Source organism: Python bivittatus, unplaced genomic scaffold, assembly GCF_059951505.1.
Source record: "Python bivittatus isolate LINGU-HERP-01145 unplaced genomic scaffold, Pbiv_v1 ctg000570_np1212, whole genome shotgun sequence".
Lineage (NCBI taxonomy): Eukaryota > Metazoa > Chordata > Lepidosauria > Squamata > Pythonidae > Python > Python bivittatus.
The window spans coordinates 9071954-9099875 of NW_028277097.1; the positions used below are offsets into that span (position 1 = coordinate 9071954).

Below are 27922 nucleotides of genomic sequence, written 5' to 3' on the forward strand. Positions count from 1 at the left end.
TTGATATACAGCCTCATGATGGGCCCTTCAGGTTAGATGTCACTCAGCTTGCTATTGAGAAAAAGCTGAGGATTTTTCAGAGTGCTAGTGGTGTTTATAATGCAATAAATTAAAGTTTTCTAGATGTCTAATTGCTGATGTTGCCATACAGGAAATGGTCAGTTCAACCTTCTGTCTCTTTAAGCAAGCAACATATACTGCTTTGATTTAGAGACTGGAATGCCAAAACTGGAAATAGTAAGGAGGAAAATGTATGGACTGTGTGGCCATGAAACAGAAATGGATAACCAAATAACATATAAATATATGGTCATCACCAGATGGAGCACACAGAAATCAAATTGACTATATTATTGATACAAAGAGCTAACAAACTGCTTGTGTGCAAGTTCCAAGTCAAACTAAAGCAAACAAACAATGCCAAATGGTTTCCACAATATTATCTTGAACATATACAGTACCCACCATTTTCAAGGAGAACATCAGGAATCCTTCTGAAATCTTGAATCTCACTGTTAGGAAATCAGAGGAACAGTGAGATGAAATCAAAGAAGTTGTTAAGAATGAATTTGAAAAGTGATTGCTAAAGACCAAGAAACAGTAGAAAGCAAACTGGATGTCAAATCACAGGGTGGAAATTCCCCAGCAGAGAAAATAAGACAAAGAGAAAAAAGACAAAGATCTCAGAAGGAATGTAACAAGGAATTTCAGAGATCTGTTAGACAATACAAGGAGCACTACCATTGAAGATGGAAATAGATACAGAAAAACAAGGAGAGTAACCAATTCAAAGAAGATCGAACAAAGATGAAAGGAGTATGCTGAAATTCTGTACAGTAGAGATGTCAACATCCAAGATACCTTAGAATATATTCCCTATTTACAAGAACCTCCAGTACTAGAAGATGAAGTTAGGGTGAGGACATGGCAAACTGATGATGTCCCTGAAGAAGTGGGAACGACATGATGGCTGAAAACAGCGACTGATGCAGGATCCGGGCTGGCAAAATCTCTCCGGAGAAAGGAGAGATTGTGAGATCAGCCACACATACTCTAGACAGCTGCTCCTCAGGAGTAAACAGCAGGAACTAAGGTTTTTGTGGTCTGTTTGTGAGTTGGGCAGCTGGGAGTTGAGGGATTCCATCTAAGTTTACAGTCGTAATGTAGCCTATATGGACATAAGGTTTGGCCAATCCTCATTTCTTAATCACTTTTGCAACTGATTTTTTATTGCCTTTTAAATTTTGAGATCCTTCGGAATGACAAGTTTTATGGCATTCACTGGGTAAGTTTCTTTCAATCCTTAACAAAATAAGTTTTAAATACGAATTTAAGGATTTAGAAAGAAAAAAATTCTGGATTAAACAGCAAAAGGGTGTTTAGGGTGTTGATTTTGGAAAGTTATAAATGGACTAACGGTCCAGATGGATTTGAAATAAGATTTTGAAATTAACTAGAAAAATCCTTCCCATGTGAAATGGCTGATGGTTTGAAATTTAAAAAAAAAATGATAGGATGGGATTTTGAAGTTTGGACACTAGAGGGAACAAGAAGGAGGAGTTAAAGATCATATTTAAAGGAGAACACCTAAAACAGAATGGAGCAAAGTACTTTAACATTGGATGTATTGAAAAATATTTGTGAACAATGGACCCAGAAGTTAATTTTCAGAATGTCTGCCATTATAGATAGGTGGTGTGCAAATGATATTATGGAAGAGAAACAAGTTCTACTGAACAAGGCTGAAACTGATTTAAATGTAGATTTAAAAATAACAGGCTACAAGAATGATATGGAAAAAGATAAAATACTGGATATACAAATGGAACCAGATGATGATGTTTTAATAACTGGAAGGGCTGAACTGGCAGAACTAGCTGAAATACTGGATATACAAATGGAACTGTCTGATGTTTTAATAACTGAAAGGGACATACAGATAATAAACTAGAAGAGTGACTTGGACAACTTTCGTATACTGAATTTACACAAGAGACCTGTTAGAGTTCTGAAGGATTTTATGAGAAAAGATAAAGAAAAAATGAAAAGAAATCAAGTTCCAGGACAGCGTTTGAAGGGATTAAAGACCAAGACTGTTAAAAGTAAAGGGAAGGAATATAAAGTTGTTTTATTTGATCAAGGTTAAAATAGCTATGTTGATATCTCTGGTAACCCTGTAATGGATTTTTGCTGACTGGGACTGAATGATGAGGTTTTAAGGTTCTGTTTATAGATGGGATATGGGAAGAAGATTTCATTTGTGGTATTTTAAGTTTGATTAAAGTTAAAATAGTTACGTTGGTATTTCTGGTAACCTTTAATGGAATCTTACTGGCTACTGATGAGGTTTTAAAGATTTGTTTTTAGACAAGAGATGAAATATAAAAGTAAAAGGAAGGAATATGAAGTAGGTTTATTTGACTACTTTAAAATAGATATGTTATTTCTGGTAACCCTTAATGGACTTTTGCAGATCAGGATTGAATGATGAGATTTAAAACATTTGTTTATAGATAAGAGATGGGATACGGGATGAAGTATTGTATTTATCAGCATATATAACATGCACTTTTTCCCCTAAAATTTGGGGCTGAGTGTTATATGCCGACACTCAAGCAGCAGGGCTGGGAGAGGGGAGCCTTCATTTGAGCCAGGGCTGTAACCGGGGCAGCTCCGCAGAGCAGGAGATGAGCGGCGCTCCCCTGAGCTCCCCACAGCAGGAGGTGAGCAGGGGGAGAGCGAGCAAAAAACCTGTGCTCCCCATTGCTTGCGCCTGAGCTCCACAGAGCAGGAGGTGAGCGGCGGGGGAGCGAGTGGAAACCTGCCCCCCCCGCGCTTGTGCCTGAGCTCCACAGAGCAGGAGGTGAGCGCCAGTTTTCGCTCACTCCTCGCCGCTCACCTCCTGCTCTACGGAGCTCAGGCACGAGCAATGCAATGGGGACCGCAGGTGTTCACTCACTTCCCCACCGCTCACCTCCTGCTCTGCCGAGCTCAGGCGCCAGCGATGGGGAGCGCCGGTTTTCTTCTTTCAAAGAGGTAGTTTTTCTTTCATATTATGTATTTACCTTATAAGTGGTATAAATATTAATAAACAAAAAGTTCAGAGCTCCCTTTATTTTGCTTCCAAGTAATTTATTTTAAATTTAAGTTTTTTTACTCAAACTTCCCTCTTAAAATTAAGATGCGTGTTATACGCCTGTGCGTGTTATGCCCCGAAAAATACGGTAATTGTTTTATTTTAAGAGATGGTGATAAGTTGTTTATACCTGTTGTGATGAAAGGGGAAGTTATTTTCTTATACATTTCTTTTCTTTTCTTTTTTATATTTTTTCTTTCTCTTTCTATTATTCTTTTTTTCTGCATTTTTATTTTTCTATTCTTTTATTCTTTGCAGTTTGTATTGTTTTTTATCCGCATGACTGTAATACCTAATAAAATCATTATATAAAAAAAGATGAAGTTAGATCAGCACTCCATCATTACCAAATTAGAAGGCTAGAGGGATTGATGGAATATCTAAGAAATATGCCCAGCAACAGAATAAGAAAAGTAAAGATTTAACCAAACTATGCCAATAAATCTGGAAAATAACACACTGGTTAACAAATTGAAAAAGGGCAGTCTACATACCAATACCAAACAAAGGACATTTAACAGAACATACAAACTATTGCATTATATCCTTAATTTCGCATGCAAGCAAAATTATGCTTAGGATCATCCAACACAGTCCTATATGAAAAGGGAAATGCCAGATATTCAAGTTGGTTTTAGGAAAGGCCAAGAAACAAGAGACATTACTGCTAACGCATCCTGGGTAATTGAGAAAGCCAAAGAATACCAAAAATAAATCAATATGTGCTTCATTGATGGCAGGGGAGCAAGAAACTAGGGAGGGTCCCTTCTGAGACATTTGCCACACCCCCATTCCTTCTATGGGCTAAGCTGCCTCTTATCTGACTGTTGCCTAGTCTGCAGCTCTTCTGCCGCCTCCTCCTGTTTCCCAAGGACATTTTCACAGACATTATAGTAATTACACTGTGTCTGCCTTTTTCTTTGTCTTGTCTTTGAAATGTAGTAAGCCAAAAATATATAAGCTGTGGTTCTGCTTTTGCTCAAGGCTGCTCAGCAAGCTGCCAATGGTTTGCTGAGAGTCTGATGTACACTGTTTTATTGTTTGCATGCTTAATACATTTATATTGTATTTTCAAAGTGATTTGGTTGCTTTAAGTGAGCGATGTTTTGGCCACAACAGAATGGAAGTGTGCAATAGGGAGTCCTCCATCTAGCTAGGCATACTAGGCATACTAGGCATAGGTTATACTTCATCCTATAATAGTATGAAACTTGCCAGTGGTCTGACCAACGCTCTGCTATAGTCATAGATGTGTCCTGGAGAAATACCAGATGATTGGAGGAGAGCTGATATTGTCTCAAACTTCATAAAAGGGAGAAAGGAAGACCATGGGAACTGCAGTCAATTAGTACACTGGTGCCTGAGAAGCATCTTGGGCAGATCATAAAGATCAGTGAATAAGGAAGGATAAGGACAGACAAAAGGAATTTTTTTTTACATGTGTAATTCAACTTTGGAATTCACTACCATGAGTTGTGGTACTGGCTACCAGCTTGGCTGGCTTTGAAAAGGGGTTGGATCTTGGAAGTCTTGGGGATCAATGTCTATTAGCCTTAGATGGCAGTGTGACTGCCTCTGAAAGCCATCTGGTGGAAGGCAAGCGGGGTTCCTTGGTTGGCACTGTGAGAACAGACTGCTGGACTAGATGGCCAAGGATCTGATCCAGCCGGGCATTGCTTATGTTCTTACGTTATGAAGAAACGAATCTGTAAGCAGCCTGAAAACACTGAAGTAATTACTGGAAGTCAGCATAGGTTTGGGAAGAACATGTCTTGCCAGACTCATCTCATACCATTTTTTAAACCAGATACTCTCTTAGTAGATTAGGGGAATGAGATTCCTCATCAAACCAGAGTGAGATGTCAAGTGGGATGCAGTACCACACGGTCCAGTCCTGGGGCACATACTTTCAAGATTTTATTAATGTCTTTGAAGAAGAGATGAGAAGAAAGCTTATCAAATTTACAGTAGGATAGCTAATATTTTAGAAGACAGAAACCATTCAAAATGATTTTGATAGTGAAATTGGTCTAAAAATAACAGAACAAAATTTAATGGAGACTAATGCAGCGTTCATCCATTAGGAAAATAAAGTCAAATACCCAGCTATAGGATGGGGGATACTTAGCTTGGTAACCCCATAGTGCTTGAGAAAAGATTGTTGAAACTATAGTTGATCATAAGTGGAGTCAGCACCCTGGCGTGGCTGCTAAAAGATATATACAGATTTAGGGCACATCAAGGGAAGTATACCTTCCAAACCCTGGGAAGAAACAGTTTCATTGTATTCTGCATTGGTCAGATGCCACCTTGAATACTATTTTCAGTTATGGGCATCACAATAAGAAAAATGCAGATCAACCAGAAGAGGTTCAAGGAAGGGGAAAGAGGATGATCAAATAACTGGAAACGCTGACTTGCAAGAGAAGAACTGGGTATGTTTTGCCTTGTGAAAATATTCCAATTGAATGTTATGAACTGGGCTTGGTGACCTAAATGTCTCCTTCCAATTCTGTGATTCTCTATGTGTACATATAGTTACAGGTAGAGAATCAAGCACACATAAGCTTAGCTTTTCTCTCTTCAACAACTACTTTCAGCAAACTACTGAAGGTCACTGACTCTGCTTTAGAAGTAAGGATGAAAAGCCTCATTTCTTCTGCAGGAGAGTGAAGCCTCAGCTCTTTGGGATAATCTAACAATTTCGTGTAGGTGTTTAATTATTGGAGGCTCATTATCTGATACTTGTTTCTGTCTTCCAGACATGAATAATTGGTATTCTTCAGCAACTGAATGGTACAATGGTAGGAAGAGTGGAAGCACAGTCACCATTTTCTGTGCTGTTGTATGTAATGCACCAAAATGGCTAGTCGTGAAAAATGGTTAATCATGGGGGGGGGGGGGGACCTACCTTGAGTGTGGTGCTTTTTTTCCATGAGAGTTTTCCAGATGAACATTTCTACATGCTATTCAATAAGTGTCAAGAACTCTTTCTGGACTTGAAGAAATTTGAAGAATAGAAAGCTTCCAATGGTCTTGTACAATTGATTTAATTAATTTACAGGGCCTTGATGTTTCCATTTTTCTCTTAAAATATGTACTGTGCTGCTTTATCTGCAAATTATGACAATTTGCTGTGAAAACTTGTTATAATTCATGTACATACATGATTTAATTCTTCAAAAGAAATGAAGCCTGTTTCATATGATACTGTAGATTTGTTCTTTCACATATAAAGGTTTGTAAGATTCTTTTGCTCCATGTATATTGTTAGTCGAGATAGAGAGGGCACATTAGACTAATGAGAGTCTGTGTCTTCCTTTTCTAACATAAAAAAAAAAGGGATTGGACAATAAATTGGATTTACAATAAATTGAGAACTTAAAATGGAGAAGCCTGCAGTTAAATTCCCATTTATTTGTTTGATTATCAGATCTGGGAGGCCAACCAATTCCCAAATGACTTTGGGCAGCTTACACACTTAAAAAGAAAAAGGAAAAGAGAAAGAGAAAGAACATGTATGCCCAGACAAAATCACAAATTACATTGCAAAAAACTGCCAGGGGCTCAACAAGTAACCTAACCCCAGGCCTGAGACCAAAGTCAGGTCTCCAAGCACTTGCAGAACCCTGGTCTGGTACAGTTGTACAAATCTTCAGGAGGATATTGTTCCAGAAGGCAGGCACTATGACAGAGATGGCCCGTTTTTGGGGTCCTTTTAGATGACATGGTTTAAATGAGAGGACCTGGAGTGCCCCCATTGTGCCTGATGTTATTGGCTGGCCAGAAATCACTGGAGACTGGTGATGCCTCCAATAACCAGACCCGATGCCACAGAGGGCTTTCTAGGTGACAATCACCACCTTTTTCAGTCCTAAGTGCATTTCCTATCAGTTTATAAATTTGTTTGTAACAATCTGCAGGAAAACCTGTATGTATTTTCCATGCATTTCTCCTAAGGTACAGTTTTTTTCAAGACTTTATCTTAATATACATTTTGGGTTTGTGTCTGTGTGTGTGTGTTTAATTGCCAGCCACCAGAAATTTCATGTAAGCGCTCCCCATATGAAGTACTGATTTGGACAGAGTAAATTAGATGTTGAGATAAAGATGCAGATCAAACTAATTTTTCAAACATCTTTTTATAGGCAAGACTAATGTGCTCTTGCACAACATAGAATTAACAGTTATTTGCTTAGGTGCCTTTTTGAAAGAATTTGAACCATGGGAAACAGGCTCACCCATGGATATTAGTCATGGCATTAGATGAACACAATGAGTTTCTATCTACATAGCAAAAGGTTTTCTAAAGTAAAGATTCAGGAAATTACAGGACAATCTTCCTCTTTAGATATTTAATTTTATGTATTCTTTTGGTTTATGTTTATTCTTCATAAAAATAACACAGGGTGGTTAACAGTAATCTGAAACCATGAGGAAAACATGAATAAAAATATCCATAAATAATTGAATAATTAATCTTTAAAAACCAACAATAGGAACAAGAAGGTCTTTGTTAGTCAGGTAGAATTCACCCATGACACTCTTTTTAGGAATGGACATTGCACATTTGTGGGGCACCACAACACATGGTGTCACTAGTAGGTCAGGACAGGCTCCCGCCTTCATCTAAAAGCACCAGAAAATTAATAAAGGGAGAGATGTTCTTTATGTGTTTATAGTTAAAAGAACATTCAGGGATATGGTAATATAATACAGGTGCCTGCAGCTGTAAATGTGTTCATCATTACATCTATGATCATAAATTATGTTTGCTGTTATTGGATTAGAAAAGACACATGCATATTGTCTTATCATTTCCCTTCTGGCTGGGAACTGCTTTAAATGCTGATCTGTGTGCGGGGTAGCGGCATCTACAAAGGGGCAGTAAAAAAACTGGAGATGGTAGTTGCAGCAGCTTGATTGAAGTCCCTCACCTTTGTACACACACGTGACATCGATGCATATGCAAAAGAAGCATGGCTTCAGTCATGCTGCTGCAACCACCATCTTGACTTCTTTGATCCTTCCTGCAGAACCTACTGGTGTTGACACAGTTATTTCCTAAATTAAGAAGCCAAGGTTTTGACACTATCCATATTTTATCTTCTGTTGTACGCCACCTTGTAATCTAGGAGTCTGCTACTTAGATTATTAACAGAGGAATCAAAATTCTCCAAGGTTTGCCTGCAATGTTTTGGGGGCAAGTAGATCAAGTTTGACAATACTTTAATGTAGGTGAAGCTGAGGTTTCGAAAGAGCCATGCTTGATCTGATAGTTCTGACTTTGCTTCCCAAATATATGGAAATGGCAAATTATAAAACAATTTGAAGAACTGAGTTCTTCCACTACCTAGTCAAAAGCCTTGACCCTGAAATTTCAAATCTTATGAAGTAAAAATTCAAGGAAAAATAGGGGCCAATGATTATGCTCATAAACTACAATACAGGTAGTTCTCACTTAGATTTGAGACTGGCATCTCCATCACTAAGCACCACAGTTGCTAGGCAGAAAATCATGTCACTGTGATGGATGGCCTTACAATATCACTTCCCATTTGATCGTTCAGCGAGTCACCATGGTCGTTAAGTGAAACATCATGTGTCCGCAACTTGCAATTTTACTTCTGTGTTCTCCATTAACTCTGCTTGTTGCAAACCAATTGGGAAGCATACAAATGGCAATCATGTGACTATGGGATGCTGCAATGATCATAAATGCATGCTGGTTGCAAAGTGTCCGAATGGTGATCATGTGACTGTGGGACACTGCAACAGTCATAAATGCAAAGATTGGTCACAAAGCTGTTTTTTTACACTGTCATAACTTAAAACGGTCACTAAACGAGGCAGTTGGTAAGCAAGGACTGTATGACTGTATGTCATACTCTGAGAACAGATGGACATGACCAAAATCATTTTTTCAGCATCCACTAAAATAGTTGTTTAATTTTGTCCTACGATACAGCCTAAAAATAATCAACACCTTTAAAGAAACACAGGGCACACACAGGTTATCACAGAAAGCTTCATATGTCAGTGATTCTACTGCAGTGAAACTGCTGATGCTTTTGCTGGTGTTTCTTGTTATCGGCTGCTATATTTCCACTATAAAGATGATGTGCAAGGTAGAAATAGTAAACTACAGAACATATATCTCTAACGTAATTTCTCAGCATTTGTAATATGTCATCTAGAATTAACTGGCAGTATTCCTGTACATTAGAACAAAAGGCAACAAGGAATCCATTTTGACTAGTCTAAGAGAAACAGTATTCATTGAAGGAACTGAGTTAATATCACCAGAAATGTGAGCATGATTTTTTGTGTAGGGAAAAATAATGTTAACATGAATAAAAGATATAATAAAACAGAAACAAAAGTAAAATAATTTGAATTACCCAAGCTCCAGTAATTATTGGTGGCAATATCATAAATGAACACTTGTGTCACTCGGCATCAGTGCATATATCAAAATCAACCTGAATCACATCACATCACATCAGAAACAAAGCTGATAGGTCTGTATGATTCTGACTACCACAGTTAGAGTGGCTCTCAGTTCAAGAACAACTTGGAAATTCCCTGTCAATTTGGGGGCCAATTCAGTCAGTTGATCTACAGTTCCCTGACTATGTCTGTGAAGATTTAGGCTTGGAGAACCATCCTCACTTATGACAGAGGAAGTAAATAAGAGTATGGGAACATTTGCTTTTGAAGTCTTACTATTCCTTGGACCTCCCTGATAAACCCAATTTCATCATAGTTGACGGCTACAGGAATGATGAAACATTAAAATATGGTATGTTGGTATATCTTATTTTTATTTTCCATTATGAATGTTTGTGTGATATTAAAGGTATATTAGTTGGGGATCGGAATGTACATGTATGAAGAAAATACCATGTTATTGGCTAAGAATCTGAATAATTTGCAGTGAATGTTAGATTGTAGATGCACAAGAAATATGAATCTGAAAAGTATCAAAACCAAGATGAGTTTGACATGGAAAATGGAGTGAACCTATACAAGAACTAAAGCAAGTAGATGAATTGTGTACCTTCATAGACTGTTACTAAGGATGGGGGAATGAATGAATGAATGAATGAATGAATGAATGAATGAATGAATGAATGAATGAATTTTAAGATGTGTAAATACTGGTAGAAAAGCAGTGAGCAGGATGTAATCTGCTGCAAGGAATGAATGTTGAAAGAAGTGAAACTGGCTATACATAAGAGCATACTTTGCCCACTTTGAAATATGGAATTGAATGCTGAGTACATCAGGAGAGACAAAATAATTTGAATGCAGTGGGAATGAAGTACTTAGAAAATACCTTGGTGAAATAAGAAGAGGTGAGAGACAAGATGAATAGGTGCTGAAGGTACACTGAATAGAAACATGAGTAAACTAGCATGTGTCATGGAGAAATTAGCTACCAGCCATAAAGAACCAAAGCAATTGAAGATTTGCAACCAAGTTTCTTTATTGTTATGCAAAGAAATACATAATCACGGTGCCAGAAGCCGTGAACACTCTAGAAGCAAGATTATATAGAGGTGGGAGGATGTTATGAATAATGAATATATGAATACAAAGCAATGGGGGCATAATTTGAATAAGGTGGACAGATGACCCTCAATGTGGAGATGATGGTGCCTTGAAACCATCACTCAAAAGCTCTGCTTCCCACATTAACTTATCAGTAATGCAATAGTGTAAACCAGTGTTGTCCAAACTTGGCCGCTTTAAGATGAGTGGACTTCAACTCCCAGAATTCCCTAGCCAGCATGGCTGGCTGGGGAATTCTGGGAGTTGAAGTCCACTCATCTTAAAGCGGCCAAGTTTGGACAACACTGGTGTAAACGTTCTGCACCATTCTGCATTTGACTATGTTTTATCATGGCAATGGGGTGAATTTGGGCGGTTATGTTTGGGAGGTTTGTTTGTTTTTAATCCTATAAGGCACTGGGCGTCATGGGTGGCCATATAAATGATATAAATAAACCTCTTAACATTTTTCCCCCAGGAAATGCCACATCTGGAGTTTGTTATCTATCATGGCTTAGAGCTATGATTTCCACAAGAAAGATACTTTATATTCATGCAGGAAATGTAATATAATTTACTAGTACTGAAGTTACAACAGTCTAAAACTATAGAAACAAAGGTAAACCCTGATACTGCCAGAATCTTAATATAAAACATGTATCTTAATTTCACAGCTACAAGCTTTTACTTAACAAGTATCTAATTCTGGTAAGTAATTCTCCCCATATATGAAAGCAGTACCCTGAGATTGGTTGGTCACATATGGAGAATGAATGAAATGAAAATCAAGCTGCAAAACAATTAAATGAAGGAACAGTGAACAGATCATTAAGAACGGCAAGATTGAGAAAGTGGTGTTTGGATGGAATTGATCAGGTCCTCTGAAAGAGAGAGGCCACAAATTCAAAGAAGTCATGCATATTTTATTATTTAAAATATTTTATATTTTAAAATAATTCATATTTTAAAGTCATGCAAGACTGTGTTCACACGAACTGGCTTTTATCAATGTTGTGCAAAGTAAGATTAATGTTACTCCATGTGATTGAGATTAATTTGTGGTTTAAGCATTTAATTTTTTTTTCTTTCATAGACATTTCTTTCATTATTTTTTTCTCTCTTTTGTCAATTTTTCTTTTTTCAGTTTTTTAGTTCTTGTATTTGGTTAATGCTTTTCTTCTTGTTAATGCAACGTTTCTAAAAAAATAAAGAAAAAAAAGCAATGCATTAAATATTATGTATGGTAGAAGCAAGGATGGAAAGGTATAGAGAGAAATAGTGAATGATGTCAATGTAAACTAGTTTTAGCTGTATTTGGCTTTTCTTATCTTACACTGTTAATGACTTTGCCTTACTGTTTCTTACTTCTTTTCTGTATAGCATTGCTTATCTTGAAAGGGGATATGAAGGATATGTATCTGATGAAATAGATTGTGATCCATGAAAACTTATGCAATGATATATTTGTCTTTAAGCTGCAGTAAGAGTCTTCATTTTTGCTCCTACAGACCAATATGACTACCGTTTTAAGAACATTTTTATATTTTAATTTAAAAAAAAAGATGGTCACTATTTAACTAATAAAATGCCCCATATGAACACCAAAATAATTATTACTTAGTGTCTTATTTAATTATTTGCAATTATTTGCATGCTGCCTACTCAACTGACTCTTCAGCATTATATCCAATAGCTACCTTCTAAAAGATTTTCTAGCACAATCCAGTAAAACAAAATCACAGTAATTCTTTTTTCAGATGAAACCTAAGTCAGGTTGGTTAGTTATTGCAAAATATTGCAGTCCTCTGACTCTTCTCTCTAAACTACAGTTTAGAAATAGCCATCTGCAATTTTCTTATTATTTATATTGCTGTGTGAATGCACTGAAATGGAGACTTCCAACTGAGAGGGTTTCTAGAAACAAACGTAAAACAGGTCAAGGACATTTTTCTGGTTTATTTTTACCAGAAATCCCCAGAATATTGCAGTCATGTTACACAGTAGGTCATAAATTACAATAATGGTTGTATAGGTTGCCAGATTGCTTCCTGCTCCAACTCAAGGTGCTGGTTTTAACCTTTAAAGCCCTTCATGGCATGGGGCTGGGTTATCTGAGGGACCCCCCTCCCCGATTATATCTGCCTCTGGTATGGCAGAGAAAGCATGCTGCAGGTTCTCTCTCTCAGGGAACTACACTTGGCAGGTCACAGGAGGTGGGTCTTCTCTGCTGTGGCACCCACCTGATGGAATCTGCTCCCCCCAGAAGTGAGGTTAGCTCCATCCCTCTTACTATTCTGCAAGTCCTTCAAGACCTGGCTATGCCACCAGGCCTGGGGGTCCCAAGAGACTGGGGAGATCTTGTGACGGTTCCCTTATTGCGGCTAACATTATCCTCTCTTGTTCTTATGCTCTTATAGTTTTTATAATAATTTTTAAATATATTTATTGGTTTTTTAATTAAGTGTTGTACACTGCCCAGAGTCACTTTTTTTTGAGATGGGTGGCCATACAAATTTGATAGATAGACAGACAGACAAAATGGGCTCGTGGACTTGTCACCTACAGAGTCCCTGCTCAATTTTTCTTTTAAATAAAATATTAACTAGGTGAATGGATAGATAGGAAGCTGGTAATCTACAAGGCAAAGATCCAGATGGGCATACAAAGAGTGAAGGCAGGGGAAGCAACAGCCTTGGGGCTGGTGGACACAGGGGAGGCCCTGGCCTCCTCCTTGCCCCCTCCTTCAACAAACCTAATCAGCATCAAGACATGGACCAAAGAGACAGGGCTTCAGTCCCAATCCCAGGGTCACAACTGCTCTCCTGCTTCCTCTCCTTTTCTCTCTGTCTCCCTCCCCATTTCTGGGCTTGACAAGAGAATGTGAGAAGAAAGGAGAGGACTGGGATTACTGTAGTGTGTTCAGCCCGGCTTGACCTTCTGCAGCTCAGCTGAACACCATCTGTTTCTCCACTGGAGGAAGAACCTCTCTCAGGGTCTTCTGCCCACTCTTTCCCCAGAAACCAGGGCTTCTCCATTGGCAGCTGTCTTCTTTTCCTGGGTCTGCCTGTAGCCAGCCAGGTCCCTCCTTCCCGTTCCTGGGTCAAGCTCTCATCCCTCTGGGTCTTCCCTTCTTCCAGGAAAGCCACCCCTGGACCTTTCTTCTCCCTTCCCAACCAGGAACGGACAACTGCCCCACACCCTTAACTTCTCTCTCCACCTTTCCTCTCCAGCCCCTCCGTTCACTCCACACACAGACTTTTTCTCTCCTCCTCCTCCTTCTCTCTCCAATTTTCAGTCAGACCAGCAGCATGTCCCTCAACATCTGAGGAGGTGGGTGTTCCCCCTAGGGCTCTAGTCCCCCCACACCTATATACCTCACTGTACCAATGGGACTGCTGACTCAAAATCTCCCCACACCAGCCCTGGCTAGCATCCAGGTGAGCTCATCAGGCCTCATGATAAGTGCAGCTGCCCTTCAAGGCCAAAATTAGGCTGCTTTGTCTCCTTTTACTCACTCCGCTGGTTGGCTCGCGCCAGCAGAACAGCAGCCAGGCCAGGCCACTAAAACCATATGTCACTGCAAGAAAGCAACTTACCCTGTGCGGTGATGTCTGTAAAGCTTCTGCTGTTCCTGAACGCTGGGTTGAGTTTCAGAGCAGTTGATATTTATTACTCTGTCTGATGCTGCCATATTGCTGCTGTTCTCCCTCCTGCTCTGCTCGGTTGCCCGTCTTCTCTTTCTCTTTGAATCTCCTAGAAGCAGAGCAGGGGGGAAGGGGGCGTCTAGACCTAGGGGCTGGTGGGGAATGTACTTCTGATGTACAGGTATTTTGCGACTGGTTGCACATGCACCATAAATCGTCTTGTGAGATGTGCTCTCAAAATTCCAAATGCGTTTACTGATTGAGAAAGATTGCCAAGCTGGAGACCTCTTTTTTCCAGATGGCACAGCTCAGAGAGCAGAGGATGTGGTGGCATGCAGCGAAGGACAAGAAGCCCTGGCGCAATATGGTTCATGGGGTCACGAAGAGTCGGACACGACTTAACGACTGAACAACAACATCAATAAAGCTGGCTAGTTATGGGTCTGGGCTGCAAAGATTTGGGCAGCCACAAGATGGCAACAAAGAGCATCTCATCCAATGACCTATAGCAGGGTTCCTCAACCTCAGCAACTTTAAGATGGGTGGACTTCAACTCCCAGAATTCCCCAGCCAGCCATGGGAGTTGAAGTCCACCCATCTTAAAGTTGCTGAGTTGAGGAACCCTGACCTATACTGATGATCAAGAAGATGTTTTATTGTCCCAAAAGAGTACTTTTTTTAGGCTTCTTTTCTGCATTCCAAAGAGAAGCAGAGATACGGGGAAATTTTGTGTCCCCCCCCCCCAAAAGAAAAGGCTGAGAAGGCCTGAAGCTTTTGACCATATGCCACCAAAATCCTTAAAGCACGTGATGTTTAAGGACCTGATTAACCCACTTGTGTACTTTAACCACACGACTTTAATTCCACTCTGAAAGCATAGGATCTGTTTTCACGGACGTGGATTAGCAGAACCCACTACAGCAGGTAACTTTTTTCCTTTCCTTTTGATTTATTTCTAAGCATTAGTTCTAACAAGAAACGGCTAACTGGAATGCTGGCTTATGCCTAGAAAGTAGAAAGGCCAACATACACTCTGACACTTACAAGTGGGGGAATACGTTGCAAGAGAAGGGTTGTGGCATAAGTATTTAGGCAGGAACATGGTTTTGGGAGCAGGATTGTTAGATTTTTTCTGGCGGGGGAATACTGTGTAATAACAGGAATGCTTCACTCTTTCTCTCCTGTTTCCAAACAAGATGGCCACTGTTTACAAGCAGATAAACTGCTGTCTGAATTTGCTGGGAAAATCCAGTGTAAACACTATCCCTCCTTTGTTTTTTGGGGGGGGGTCATTGTTGCAGCAATCCAGGCATGTACAACACGTGATCCACAAAGCCCAAAACCATTAAGTATGGCAGCTTATCTTGGGCTGTTTTTTCCCCACCTCCCTTCTTCGTCTCTTTCTCCCCCTAGCATTATAATGAGGGTTGGAGGAGTTTTGTTTCCTTTCAATGAACCAGACCAATGATGGTGACGGTGATGATGATTAGCAGTTACCATAACATAGTCTCAGCAGTTAGCAGCATCTGGCCATCATTGTCTGGGCTTGGAAGAGGGTCAGAGATAGGTGGTATATGGATGGGAGACCACCTGGAAATCACAGGCCTGCAAGTTGGGCTGGGACAGATTGGGAGAAAAAAATATCCCAGGAAAAGACAATTAGCAACTTGCTTTCATTCCGTTGCCAAGAAAATTGCTTCGTTGTGTTCATGGGGGCACTTAAAACTAGGCTTAATTCAAGGGAATATTTCTTTGGAGTCCTTGGGGTTCTCTGAGCTTGGTTGTTTTCTTGCAAACGTTTCATGACCCAGCTAGGTAAAATCTTCAGTGCTAGAATGGGATGGGGTTTGCTCTCTGGTTATATACTGTGGCATGCCCTGCCAGTGTTGGTGGGGGTGGGGGTTTGGTTTTGTTCCTCCGGTAGTTCCTTGATTAGGGTATTGTTCACTGCTTATATGTCTGGTGTTAATCTTGGTGTTAATCTCTGCTTGTCTGGGTGATGATTGCTGGTGAGGAGATGTTCTGGTCTTTTGTTTTCCTTTCTTTTGTCTCTTTGTGTCTAGATGTTGTTTATCTCTATGCGCCTGTTGATGGCTGCCTTGTCTGAATACCAAGCTTCCAAGAATTCTCTTGTATTTTTGGATTTAGCTTGGTCTAAGATGCTGACAGTTTCCCAGTTGAAGCTATGGCTAAGTCTGTCCATGTGTTGTGAGATTAAGGAATTTTCATCATGTCTTCTGACTGCTAGTTGGCGTTCATGGATGTGCTCTGCTAGCCTTCTGCCTGTCTGTCCTACATAGTGGTTGTTGCAGTCCTTACACTGTAGGTTGTAGATGACTCCTGTTTTTTCTTCTTGGGCTACTGGGTCTTTTGGTTTGCTTAAGATGTTTTGGAGGGCTTTAGTTGGTTTGTGTGCTACAGAGATGCCATGTGGTTGTAATAGTTTGTTGGTAGTTTCTGAGAGGTTTCTGATGTATGGCAGTGTTGTCCTTTTCATAGCTTATGTTGGTTGTGTTGTAGTAGGTTGAGTCGTCAACCTACTCCAAAGCCCTCATTGGGTGTGATTTTCTTCAGTCAGCTCTGTATCCCTCTAATAATAGGACAGACTAGTACATATTTTGCCACTTTCTGCACTAGGATCTCATGGCAGACTTCGTAAATACTTTGCTGAAATCAAAGTACACTATGTCCGTCGCATTCCTTTGGCCAATGAAACTGACCACTGTATCAAAAAAGGAGGTCAAGTTGGTTTGACAAAACTTGTTCTTGAGAAATCCATGCTGGTTCCTGCCAGACAGTACATTCTTTTCTCAATGCTCACAAAATGTTTGCTTAATCATTTGTTCCAGAATGTTGCAAGGTGTCAATATCCAACTATTGTTACCCAGGTCCTTCCCCCCCCCTTGAAGATAGAAACAACATACTGTATGCCCTTCTCCAGTTCCCTGGCATCCTATACCCATCCTTCGTGATTTCTCAAGGATCACAAGAGGTTCTGAGATGAAATCTGCAAACTTTTTCAAGACTCTCAGATTAATTTATCTGATCTTGGATACTGGTCATGGTAGCTAGCTGATCCCTAAACGTTTCTTTACTTACTTCGGTTTGCCACTCTGTCCTTATGTCAGTTGTTCTGCTTAGGTAGGTCTATTTGAACACAAATGGAGAAGACTAAAACAGAATAGGAATTGATGAACTCCCAAGGCCTGTTACTATCTTATTATCTCCTCCAAGTATCAGCCCCACCTCTTCCTTTTTCTTCCTTCTACTATTGACCTGTTGATTCCTTTTAGTTTTCTTTGCAAGCTTTTGTGCTTTAGCATCTTTCTTTCTATAGCTATTACCTACTTGTGGATATGACTCTATGGTGAGTACACCATCTTTTTTTCTATAGACTTCGACTCTTGCCTCAGTTGAAAGCTCCCTGTGTATCCTTAACAATTTCCTAAGCTGCCAACATTTTTAATTCTCACTAGAATGGCATGCGATTGTACTACTAGTATCTTATTTTTTACCTGTTTCTAAATCCTCCTGCTCTCCCTTTGACATGAGGATTTCTTTCCATGGGGTCCTACCTAGTATTTTTCTTAGCTTGTTGAAACTGACTCTTTTGAAAGCTAGTTTTTATGTAGAACTCTGGTCCAATTTCTCTTTCTGTAGTATCTTAGACTCCAAAATTGAAGGTCAGCTTTTATCTCTTCCTTTGGCTTTTCCCTATTGGCTAAGATGAGATCTAGGAGATCCAATCCCCAATCCTTTTCTTCAGCCTTCTGGAAAATGAAACAATCAGCAAGACCATCAAGAAAATTTTAGAACCTTGCAGCCTTATCTGCATTGATTTTCCAACAGACATCCGGGTACTTGACGTCTGCCATTATTACTATGTCTCTTCCCACTGAAAGTTGTATCATTTGGTCCAAGATGGCATTACCCAGCCCTTCTGCCTGTTTTAACCATCTATATATAGCATACCAACACAATAATATCTTTGTTATTTCTTCTTCCTTGTATACGTACCTAAATCATTCTGCTCAGACTTTTGAATTTCAACACACGCATGCATTTCCTACTATGCACATGTAGGGAAATTAGCTTGAAATTGCTATAGCTTTAACCTCCAAAGAATACTGTATGCCCATCTGCATTGTAAAATAATCTTGCCTGTCAAAGTGAGTCTGCTGACTGTGTAGCTTGGGTTTAGCCTAGGGTTATTTAGTTAGAGACAAGCATAAGCACCAGCAGATAATTAGGCGTCTCCAACCGCCTTAATGTTTTGAATTTCTTGCTTTGATTATGGGATAATATGAAAACAAAAGACATTTTAGTGGATAAGCCTCCCTGTACTTAAGCTGCCTATATGTATAGAGGAGGGTTAGTGTACGTGTCAGTCACAGTGATTTAGCCAAATATTTAGGTGAACCTGCATTTAGTCTCTAGATTATTAGAATGACTTCATGATACAAAGCGTAGGAGAAAGTGCGTGCATCTTCTCCCTTCTGTATGCATGTTCTAAAGTGCATAGAACCAAAAGGGTCTATTTACTCCTGTGACATGACCTTCCTTCCTTCCTTGGTTTGTAAAATTAGACCGTTAAAATATTGTTTTAAAAACTGTTAAAACAACTGTTAACTTGTTCAACATGAAAAGGTCTGGCTGAACAGAAAGTCTTGGCTCTTTTCCTAAAATCAAAAAAGTTGGGGCTAACTACATCTCTGCAGAGTTTGGAAAAATGTTGGAAAAGACTTTCTGCCGTGCACATCTTTTAACAGGCTCTGAGCTTAATGTCCAGACAATTTCATATTGAGCTAGGTGATCCTCAGATAGCAAGCCTCCAACATGTCTTTGAAAGAATAAAAAACTCACACTTTAAATTGTGCCCAGAAAATACTTTGTCACAAGTGTGGATCTTTCAAGGTAGGTGCCAGTCGCTCCTGGCATCATGTCTGGCTTAACAGCCTGGCTGAAGCTTCTCAACACTCAAGGGCAGCCCTAGATAGAGTACATTACAGTAGTCAAGTTAGGAACACAATGTATTAAGCTTATTTCCCAAATTAAAAATTCATAGTTGATTAATTATATGGCTTTTACCTCATTCATTAATTAGATCTGTATACTTGTGTCAGAGGTTTAGAGAATCACTCTGCTAATATTAAGGCTGAAATCTGTCTTCCAATTTCTGTGGTTTTTCTACCTGATTCTTTGGGTGCTGTAGAGCTTAGAAGTGTACCCAATTCACAACTGTGTTTGCTTTTTTTTTTTTTTTTAGCAAAAGAAGCCAGTGTTCTAAAACTACAGCCACTTTGGGAAAAAAATGGGAAATAGTGAGCTATTATTACAAAATAGCTGGGAGTCCCTGGGAGTCAAGTGGCATATACATTTAATAAATTATTATTATTATTTACCATAAGAATAGTCAATTAGTTCATGTGCTACAAAGAGCTCCCTCCTCATCAAATCATACCATCAAATTCAATTCACAATTTTTCAGTCCTACCCTACCCCTACCAATAAAAAGCAAATAATGCACTTATCTTACTTTTTAAAAAATACCCCCAGAGGGAGGGGAAAAAGTCCAACATTTCACTCCATCACTTTTAGCGCCCCACTGCACTCCTGCCACATCTCCTTTTGGCCCAATTAAGAGAAAATGAGTGCAGCTCTGATCATAAAAAGGCTGCTTGCCGCTTTGCCGTTTCTTGCTCCAGCGGTCTGAAGGCTTTTTGCAAAACCTCACAGGACAGATGATGCCTGTTTTGTCCGTAACTCGCAGCGAAGCAGTTCAGAAGTATGAATTTTTAAAGAATTCTTCCCATCTCTGAAGTATGAACTGGCATCCTTTCAATCAGACAGCTTTCCCTACCTCTCCCAACATCTACGCTGTCTGGGAATTTTGGAATACCAGTCTAACACACCTGGAGGCACCCAGTTAGTGAAGGTTGCCGTGAGAAGGGTTCACCCCTGCTGCTCTGCCTGATAGAAAGGAAGGGGTAGGGCACGGAGGAGTTCCCGTCCACTAGACTGGGAAACTGAACAAGAAAACACTGTTCTCCAACACTGCCAAGAACGCTGCACGGACGCCCTTGCCAGAACGAGGAGCTGGATTCAAGGTTTTCTCCTTTTTGGTGTGGGTGAGCAGTACCACTCCAGAAGGGTACAATAACTTTTCTAAATTCAGCACACATTTATGGAGCAAAGAGAGGACTAGCATGAGACCCCTCCCTCTGACTTGGCTGAGTTTCTGTTTAAAATGATATTTTTACATTTTCTTGTCCAAAAGTTTCAATCATACTTCACAGTATGGAAGGCACCATTTCAGGATCTCCCACTTGCATCCTGAAATGGTGCCTTCCATACTGTGTAATAGGTGTTGATGCCTGAATGGTGGTCTTTTCTGACAAGATAGAAATAAAGTGCCACGGCAGGTGTAGCTTGATTAAGGGGCAGGGGGCGGTATGGCTGGGGAATGGAGAAGCTTTTGAATCTGAAGGTCCAAAATTACCTCTGATCTGCTTCCCCCATGCTTCGTTTTCATGCACCTTCGTTCTGGCAGCAGTGGTGGTACCAAATTCGGCCTTAATAAGTGTTGATAGTTCTTCTTTGTTTTCCATCTGTCTCCCCCCACTCCCCCAAAAACACATTATAGGGAGAGGGTGCAGCTGAAAGAAGAATGCAAGGAGGTTTTAGATCCTCTGTTTTGAATTGATCGCAAGAGAGATCTCTTCAAAAAGATCATTATTACGGGATGGAACCATGTTGCCAAACAATTTGGGTGTATGGTGATGAAAAAATAACGTGGGCTATGGGAAGCATATGTAAATAAGGGCCAGGTTGGTGTAGAAACGCTCAGCCCAACCTACTTTATTGAGTAGTATCTAGAGCTATCAGATCTGAGCTGCAAACATCCAGTAGATGACAACAAAGAATTAATAGCCATCTGGATTTATGCAGCCCAGATCTGGTAGCCTTAGAAACTGAAATGTCATAATAAATCAATGAATACATGATGGTACCTGCAGCTTCAATGCTCAACACTGGGCCATTTTTTCCCTCCCTAACAAAATTCTGTTAAGCCTATCAGAAACCATCTTGTTCTCATCATTAAGATTGGCTCAAAAATCAAAAATCACTGTCACAAAAAGAAAACAGAAAAGCATTTGAATCTCTGCACTTTATAGCAAGATCTGTAAGCTTTTGTATGGAAAGAACAGAATACTGAGTTTACTTTAAAAGCACACCCAAATTTCTCTTCTGTGCTTGAATGTAAACACAGGGCGCTTAAGAATGTAAATCCTCAGCTTAAAAATATTCTTTTCGTTGCTACATCCTTATGATCTGTACCTTTGTAACCTTGTAAAACTGTCAGGCTCTGGACATTTTGCATACTGAAGAAAATCTTTCTTTTGCCTGCAGCAAGGAACATAGATGTGGCAATTCTGGCTCCTCCTTCAGTGAGAAAAGCATGCAAGTTCATAGAGTCGTCGTGATTCCCACAGAGCTGACTGGCTGACAGTCTCAGGCCTTAAACTCCAAGCCATATGGATTTTCCTTTCTGCCCAAGGTCGTGTTCCTTTCTGGAGCCTTCCTGTGGGTCACACTTTCTCTCTGGATTTACTCAAGTGATCTGAAACAATCTAATCAGTACCAGGTTTTCATTTTCTTCTCCCCGAAGAAGCCTTCCAAGCTGACATGAATGCTGAGAGACTTTCTTACCACTCGAGAGTAAGTACCATGCATACAGTGTGTGTTTCTTCCTTGGGACAAGACATTGCATGTCTAACTGAGCTCTTTTCAGGCTCATCAAATCAGTGTCAAATCAGGAGACCAAGTGGGTAGGGGATTGTTACCAGTGGCTTAACCTTCAGCTAAAGCTACCCTAAATCAATGACCTGTGGCATATATTTTTAATATCATTATGGATTTGCTTAGATCTTTCAGATAGTTTAAAAAGTATGGTGTTACACACACACACACACACACACACACACACACACATATATATATACATAAAAACACATAAAAAATATCATGTGATGTCATTCATCCTCCAAACTTGCTAAAGCAAATTTCTTGATCTAAGGCTCACTATTTTGGAAGCGAAATCTGAAACACCTTGCAAGCCTACCCAAACATTGTGGTCATCATCAAGCATTTGCAGTCACAGATTAGTTGGGTAAAGTTAAGTAGGAGGCAATTTTATAATTCACAGTAGTGACACCAATCTTGATACCAGTTGGGGGCTAGATTTAATTTTTTTTTTTTTAATAAAATCTGTAGCATTTAAGAATGTATTGTTAACTAATTCTGAATATAGGATTACCCTTCCTATAGAATTTTTTTGCGGGAGGGAGTGTTAAAGCTGCATCCATAATTTTATCTTGTAATAGTTTAGTTAATGTACCGTTTGCTATCATATGTTTTAGTCTGGGTAATGGAAGTTATTATTGCTTAGACAAACTGCAGTCTGCACTTTTCATACTTAATCTTTGCCATACTTGAAAATAGGTTTTAATAATATGCATGGAAAAAGGAAAGCCTGTCTCTGCTGGGAAGGCAAGTATTAAGAATACATGAAATTTTTATGAGATGATCTCATTTCATTCTCTCAAAATTCCTGATACTTTATAAGTTTATTATCTTACGTGTTGCTGAATCCAGGCAGGACGTACCTTCCTCGTACCTCTCTCTGCCTTAAGGTGGCTTCCTATATGGTTTTGCCCATATTGGTATGTACAGGTCTACAGGAGAAAAAATAGGTTTTATTCTGTTGTGTCTCTTTTGAATTATCCTTCACTTGGAAGGATAATACCACATTTAAAGGATACAAAATTATTTCCCAAAGCACGTTGTTGTTATTACAATGAAAAGTTAACCCTGTGCCATTCACTTAAAATAAGGGGTATGATTCCTAAAGTTTATGTTATGAATTACAAGACTTCAGTGAATTATATTTAAGATTTAAAAAGATATTTCCATTTAGTTATTCATGGAACTTCTCCTTTCCTATTATTCTTCTAGGTGAAATGATTTTCTATTTGAAGTGTTTAGCTGTTGTTAGGAATCTCCAGGTTTCATTGATCTCTTAACCTGGTTTGAATTGTTATGAGAACCACTGAAGCTGAGAAACGTGTAGAAATGATGTAAAATAAATTAAACACTAGATGGGCTTATAGTGTACTTCATAGTACTTTAAAGTATGATGTCTTCTGGCCAGTAATAAAAACAGCCTATTTATATTGTGAAATGGTTTGTGCTTGTTCAGTTAACGTGTTATCATACTAGACTCTGTCCATTGATGATACCTTGATTACGGTAATTGCAGAGCAAATATTTGTGGATGATATGGATTTCTGAGACTATTGACACAATTTTTCGTAGTGCATTTAACCTTTCATGTACTGTTTTATACTTGGCATACATATATAGTCCGATTAAGCCTCCATTAAAGGAAAAATACTTGAAACACATCATCACTGTACAACTAACTATGCCTTACCCAGAAACACTTCCCAGAAGTCTGTTTGCCATGCTGCAGGAGAAAACAGTTGAGGAGAGGGGATACATGGCCGGTGGGGAAAGGGTTGAATGCACCTCTCTTTGCTTGTTGCTTCTCCCTTTCCATTACTTCCTCCCTTACAACTCGGGCAGTTTGATCCTAGCAAACAGGTATTTACCATGTGTGACATTTAGGTGCACCCTAATTAGTGAGGTAACAGTGATTGCAGTTGCATTACAATATACTGAGTAAAGTAGAAAGAGGCATTGTAATAGTATGTGGGAATGACCTTAGGAGACAGGAGGGAGAGCCGTAGGTTGGACAACCAGCATGTGAAAGATGTCTCGGCCCACAGAAGAAGATGCACAGGAAGCATTTCAGAAGGGACTCTCCCTAATTTTCCAGAGAGCAGAAGGAAAGGAGTCTTGCAAAATTCTGTTAATCTAACTTTACAATGAAGATAGAGCTAGTACTCCTGATTGTACTTCTTGTCTGGACTACCTTGCAGGGTTAACAGGCACCATGGTTTCTTTGAGGTGTGTGGGGCTATAGCTCTGTCAATTTCTTACTACTTAAGTCATGCTGATTATTGCTGATGTGTATGTTAAAGTCCCTACTGGGTTATTGTCATCTGCCTTTGGCCTAATGCATGGAATAACATATGGAGAATTTGATACCATCGTATAGCACCAGAATCATTTGTTCTGAGACTTCAGTCTCTGCTGGTGCACATTGAATATTTTCAGATAGAGAAGGTGTGGAACCTATGTGAGTTGTGCAGTCTGCGCTCTCACTTTCAGAGCCCCATCGGTTACTGTTTGGCTGTTTTATCTACAGAAAAGTGGGTGGGGGGAGCATTGCCCTTCACTTATTGGCATTTTATGTGTCCTGCTGATCTGATCACATTTTTGGCAAATAAGGTGATTTTGATTGCATTTGTATATGTCTCCTTATCCTCTCCATCTTTAAATATTTTTTTTAAAATCAAATTTTGTACCAAAAAATACATAAATCCAAAATTAAATATTTACCGGTTGCATTATTTTATGTACTCCATGCACAATGATAGCACAAACTTCCTGGTCAAGAATGTTCTTCAGTAGAAGTCTCTGGGTCTTAAGGAGCTACAGGAAGGTGACTTTCCAGCCCAATGAAATCTTTGTTTTAGATATTCATTATATGTCCTGTTTCTACTTTTCTTTCTTGCTTTCTCTGTGAGATCACAGTTCCACTTAGCACAACACATGTGGACTGACAGTCAGAAACAGTCCTTGAGACCTATTCACTATTGTCAGTTTTCTAAATTTTATTACTCATGTTGCAACTTGTATTATTACTTGCATGCTTCAATAAACCAGTTTTCCACCACTGATCCATCGTCATGAATCAACTGATCGGCAGGGCGCTGGGGCGGAAGGGGCTGAGGGAAATGAACAGGCTGTCACCAGCTAACCATGAGTGTGCACAGGGGCCTGAGGCTGAGGCAGAAAGCTCAGTCTCATCAGCTGACTGTCAACATGGGCAAGGAGTTGGGGTGAAGCATCAAGCAGGCTCTGGCCTGTGATAGTGGGGCAGCTGCAGCCGATGTGGTAGACCTCCATGGACCACACTTTGAGAATCACTGGACTTGTCAATGCAAAGATTATTTGCATCTGTAAAACAGATGTTTTCTTTTTCTAAAAGAAATCTTAGATAGAAATTCCATAGACAGAACTTCCGTATCAATTCCCAAAATATGTTCTATTTGGAGCAAACTGCTCAAAACCTATTAAATCCTGAGATGATCCTTTTCAAAATGTTCAGTGGAGGTAGTTCATATGTGACATGTATTAGATCAGCAGCTATATAAATCTGATAAACAAATAAATAAATGTCCCACAATGAATCAGTACCCCCCCCCAAAAAAGACTGTTGATAATGAGAAATATGGTGACAATTAGCAATTATTAGAATTTATACTTTTCTAGCAATTTACATTCATTATTTTAGTAATTCTCTTAAGTGCTCCCTAAAAGAGGCCAGTATTGTTATTCTCGTAAGGAAAAGTAGCACTAAGGTTGAAAAACGGCTGTTCTTTAGGATCACTTGTCAGCTCGTGGCATAGAGAACAGAAGTTTGCTGAGGGTTGTCTGTTTTAGGTATAAGCCATTGTGTTGCCTTGACATTGAGTTGACATATGAGTCTGTTTGATGACATTCTTCACTTTAAGTCAGTTGGACTTATTTCTCCAGGATCTCATTTACTCTCTATGTGAAAACATGTTAATTACAAAACGTACGATTTTCTTAGCTGTCTTTTGAGATGTGTGGCTTACTAGTTCTGATCAATGGAAAGACACTCCTTTGCTCCAAGAGAAATGAATGGACTGCCCTTACCGCACAAACAAGCCTAAGCAGTCCACTGGTATGCAAACATGTAATGATTGCCATCCCCTCTGCATATTTAATGTTGGCACTGATACCTGCTCAAACTGATACCTAATTGTGCCATGGGCATCCCATTTGTGGTTGAACACACCCACTGGAAATGAGTTCACCTGAAAATTAGTAGTTCTAGATACTGCAATTAAGAGCATAGAGTTGCTGAAAAACAAGATGAGCCAGAAGAGAAGGACAGGTTGAATAGACTAACAACTGATAGTTGATTTTCCATATTTGGGGGCTGAGAAGGTAAGATTAACAGCTCCTCTTCATTTTAACATATGCACATCTGGAAACTTGCCTAACATCAGTTCTAGCAGATATAGAATTGGAATAGACACTATGAAAACATATTTTTATTTTAAAGAAAATGGCAGCATTAGGGCAGTACTCTTCCATTGGAAATCAGCTTATCATTGCCTAAAGGCAGAAGAGAGGCACATGAAATGAGTGACCCTCATGAATACAATGCTCCCAGGCTGATAGAATTGTACTTTGTAGCAACAATTCTAAGAGTCCTATTTTACACCATTAGCAGAACCTTCTTCTCTGCTGCACCTCTTCCCAATGGCCAAGCATCCTGCCTTCCCTACTTCTCCCCACTCACTGCTCCTTCCTTTACCTCCATGCTTGCTGGGCAGGAGTGCTGCCCAGAGATGGCCCCAGGAGGTCAAAAAACTCAAATGGCAGCTGTGACCATGACCATGACCATCCCTTTTTATGTGTCACATGTGCAGTGCTTATTAAAATGAGGTGGGGTTTTGATCACATGGTATAATGGTATGTGGGAATGACCTTGGGGACTGGGCAAAGAAACGCTACCAAGGGAACAGTCAGATAAAAGGCAGCTTAGCCCTCATCAGGAATGTGGGCAGGGCAAGAGGCTAAGCTGCCAAGAGACCTCCTTAGTTTCTTGGGCTGTAAAGAGGAAGGGGGGAGAGAAATAATTTTAGACTTGGAAGATTCTGTCCGTGTAGCTTTACAATAAAGTAGAATTAGCTCATCTGGTCGTGTTTCCTATCTGGTTTGCCCCGCAAGGCTGACACACAGTCACAACCCCCTTCTTGGGTTTTTTGATCTGCCCTTGCTAGTATCCGCTCCAACAGGACATCACCACACTTTGGCCAAGCAAAGTTCTTACCAAGGGATATTCCTGTGATCCTAGGGGGGGAAAAGTTTGGGCTACTGGGGTGTTTCTGGCCCCTCTAGTCCAGAAGACAAGTGGCCACAGAGGCACAAAGCCCCATGGCTGGATGGGAGGAGGTGGTCCTGTAGCAGGGAATTGGAAATGAAACAGAAGATAGGCCACTCCTTTAGAGGAGAGATTTTTTTTTCTTCATTTGTCAGTGGAAGATTCTAGTTTCCTGCAGGATCACCTTGATCCAGCTGTAGACCATTTTGATCCGGCAGCCCAGCATCGAGACAGAGGCCCCTTCAGAAGGAACTGCCCTCAACAAACTCAAATGGCAGCCATCCTGGCACTGAGCAAGGATGGTGTGTAGATGGGCCCTAAGTCAAAACTTTAGATAGATTTTGTATTTGCTGCTTGATTTATCTTCAGGCCTTTTTCCAGTATTTCCAGTTTTTTGTTTTTATTTTGCGATGAGTGAGTCAGAAATGCTGTTTTAAATATGTTTACATCAAGTTGATGCGTTTTCAATCATATTTCAGATTG

At 39.7% G+C, this 27922-nt stretch overlaps 1 protein-coding gene across 1 annotated transcript in view; it reads left to right on the plus strand.

Annotated features, from left to right (window-relative positions):
- PRLR (prolactin receptor) overlaps positions 1-27922 on the plus strand; it is a 167421-nt gene that overhangs the window by 48650 nt on the left and 90849 nt on the right. Inside the window, exon 3 of the mRNA XM_007426679.4 lies at positions 21745-22053. Coding sequence (XP_007426741.2) covers position 22053 — 1 coding nt within the window. The 5' untranslated portion in view covers positions 21745-22052. The remainder of the gene's footprint in view (positions 1-21744; positions 22054-27922) is intronic.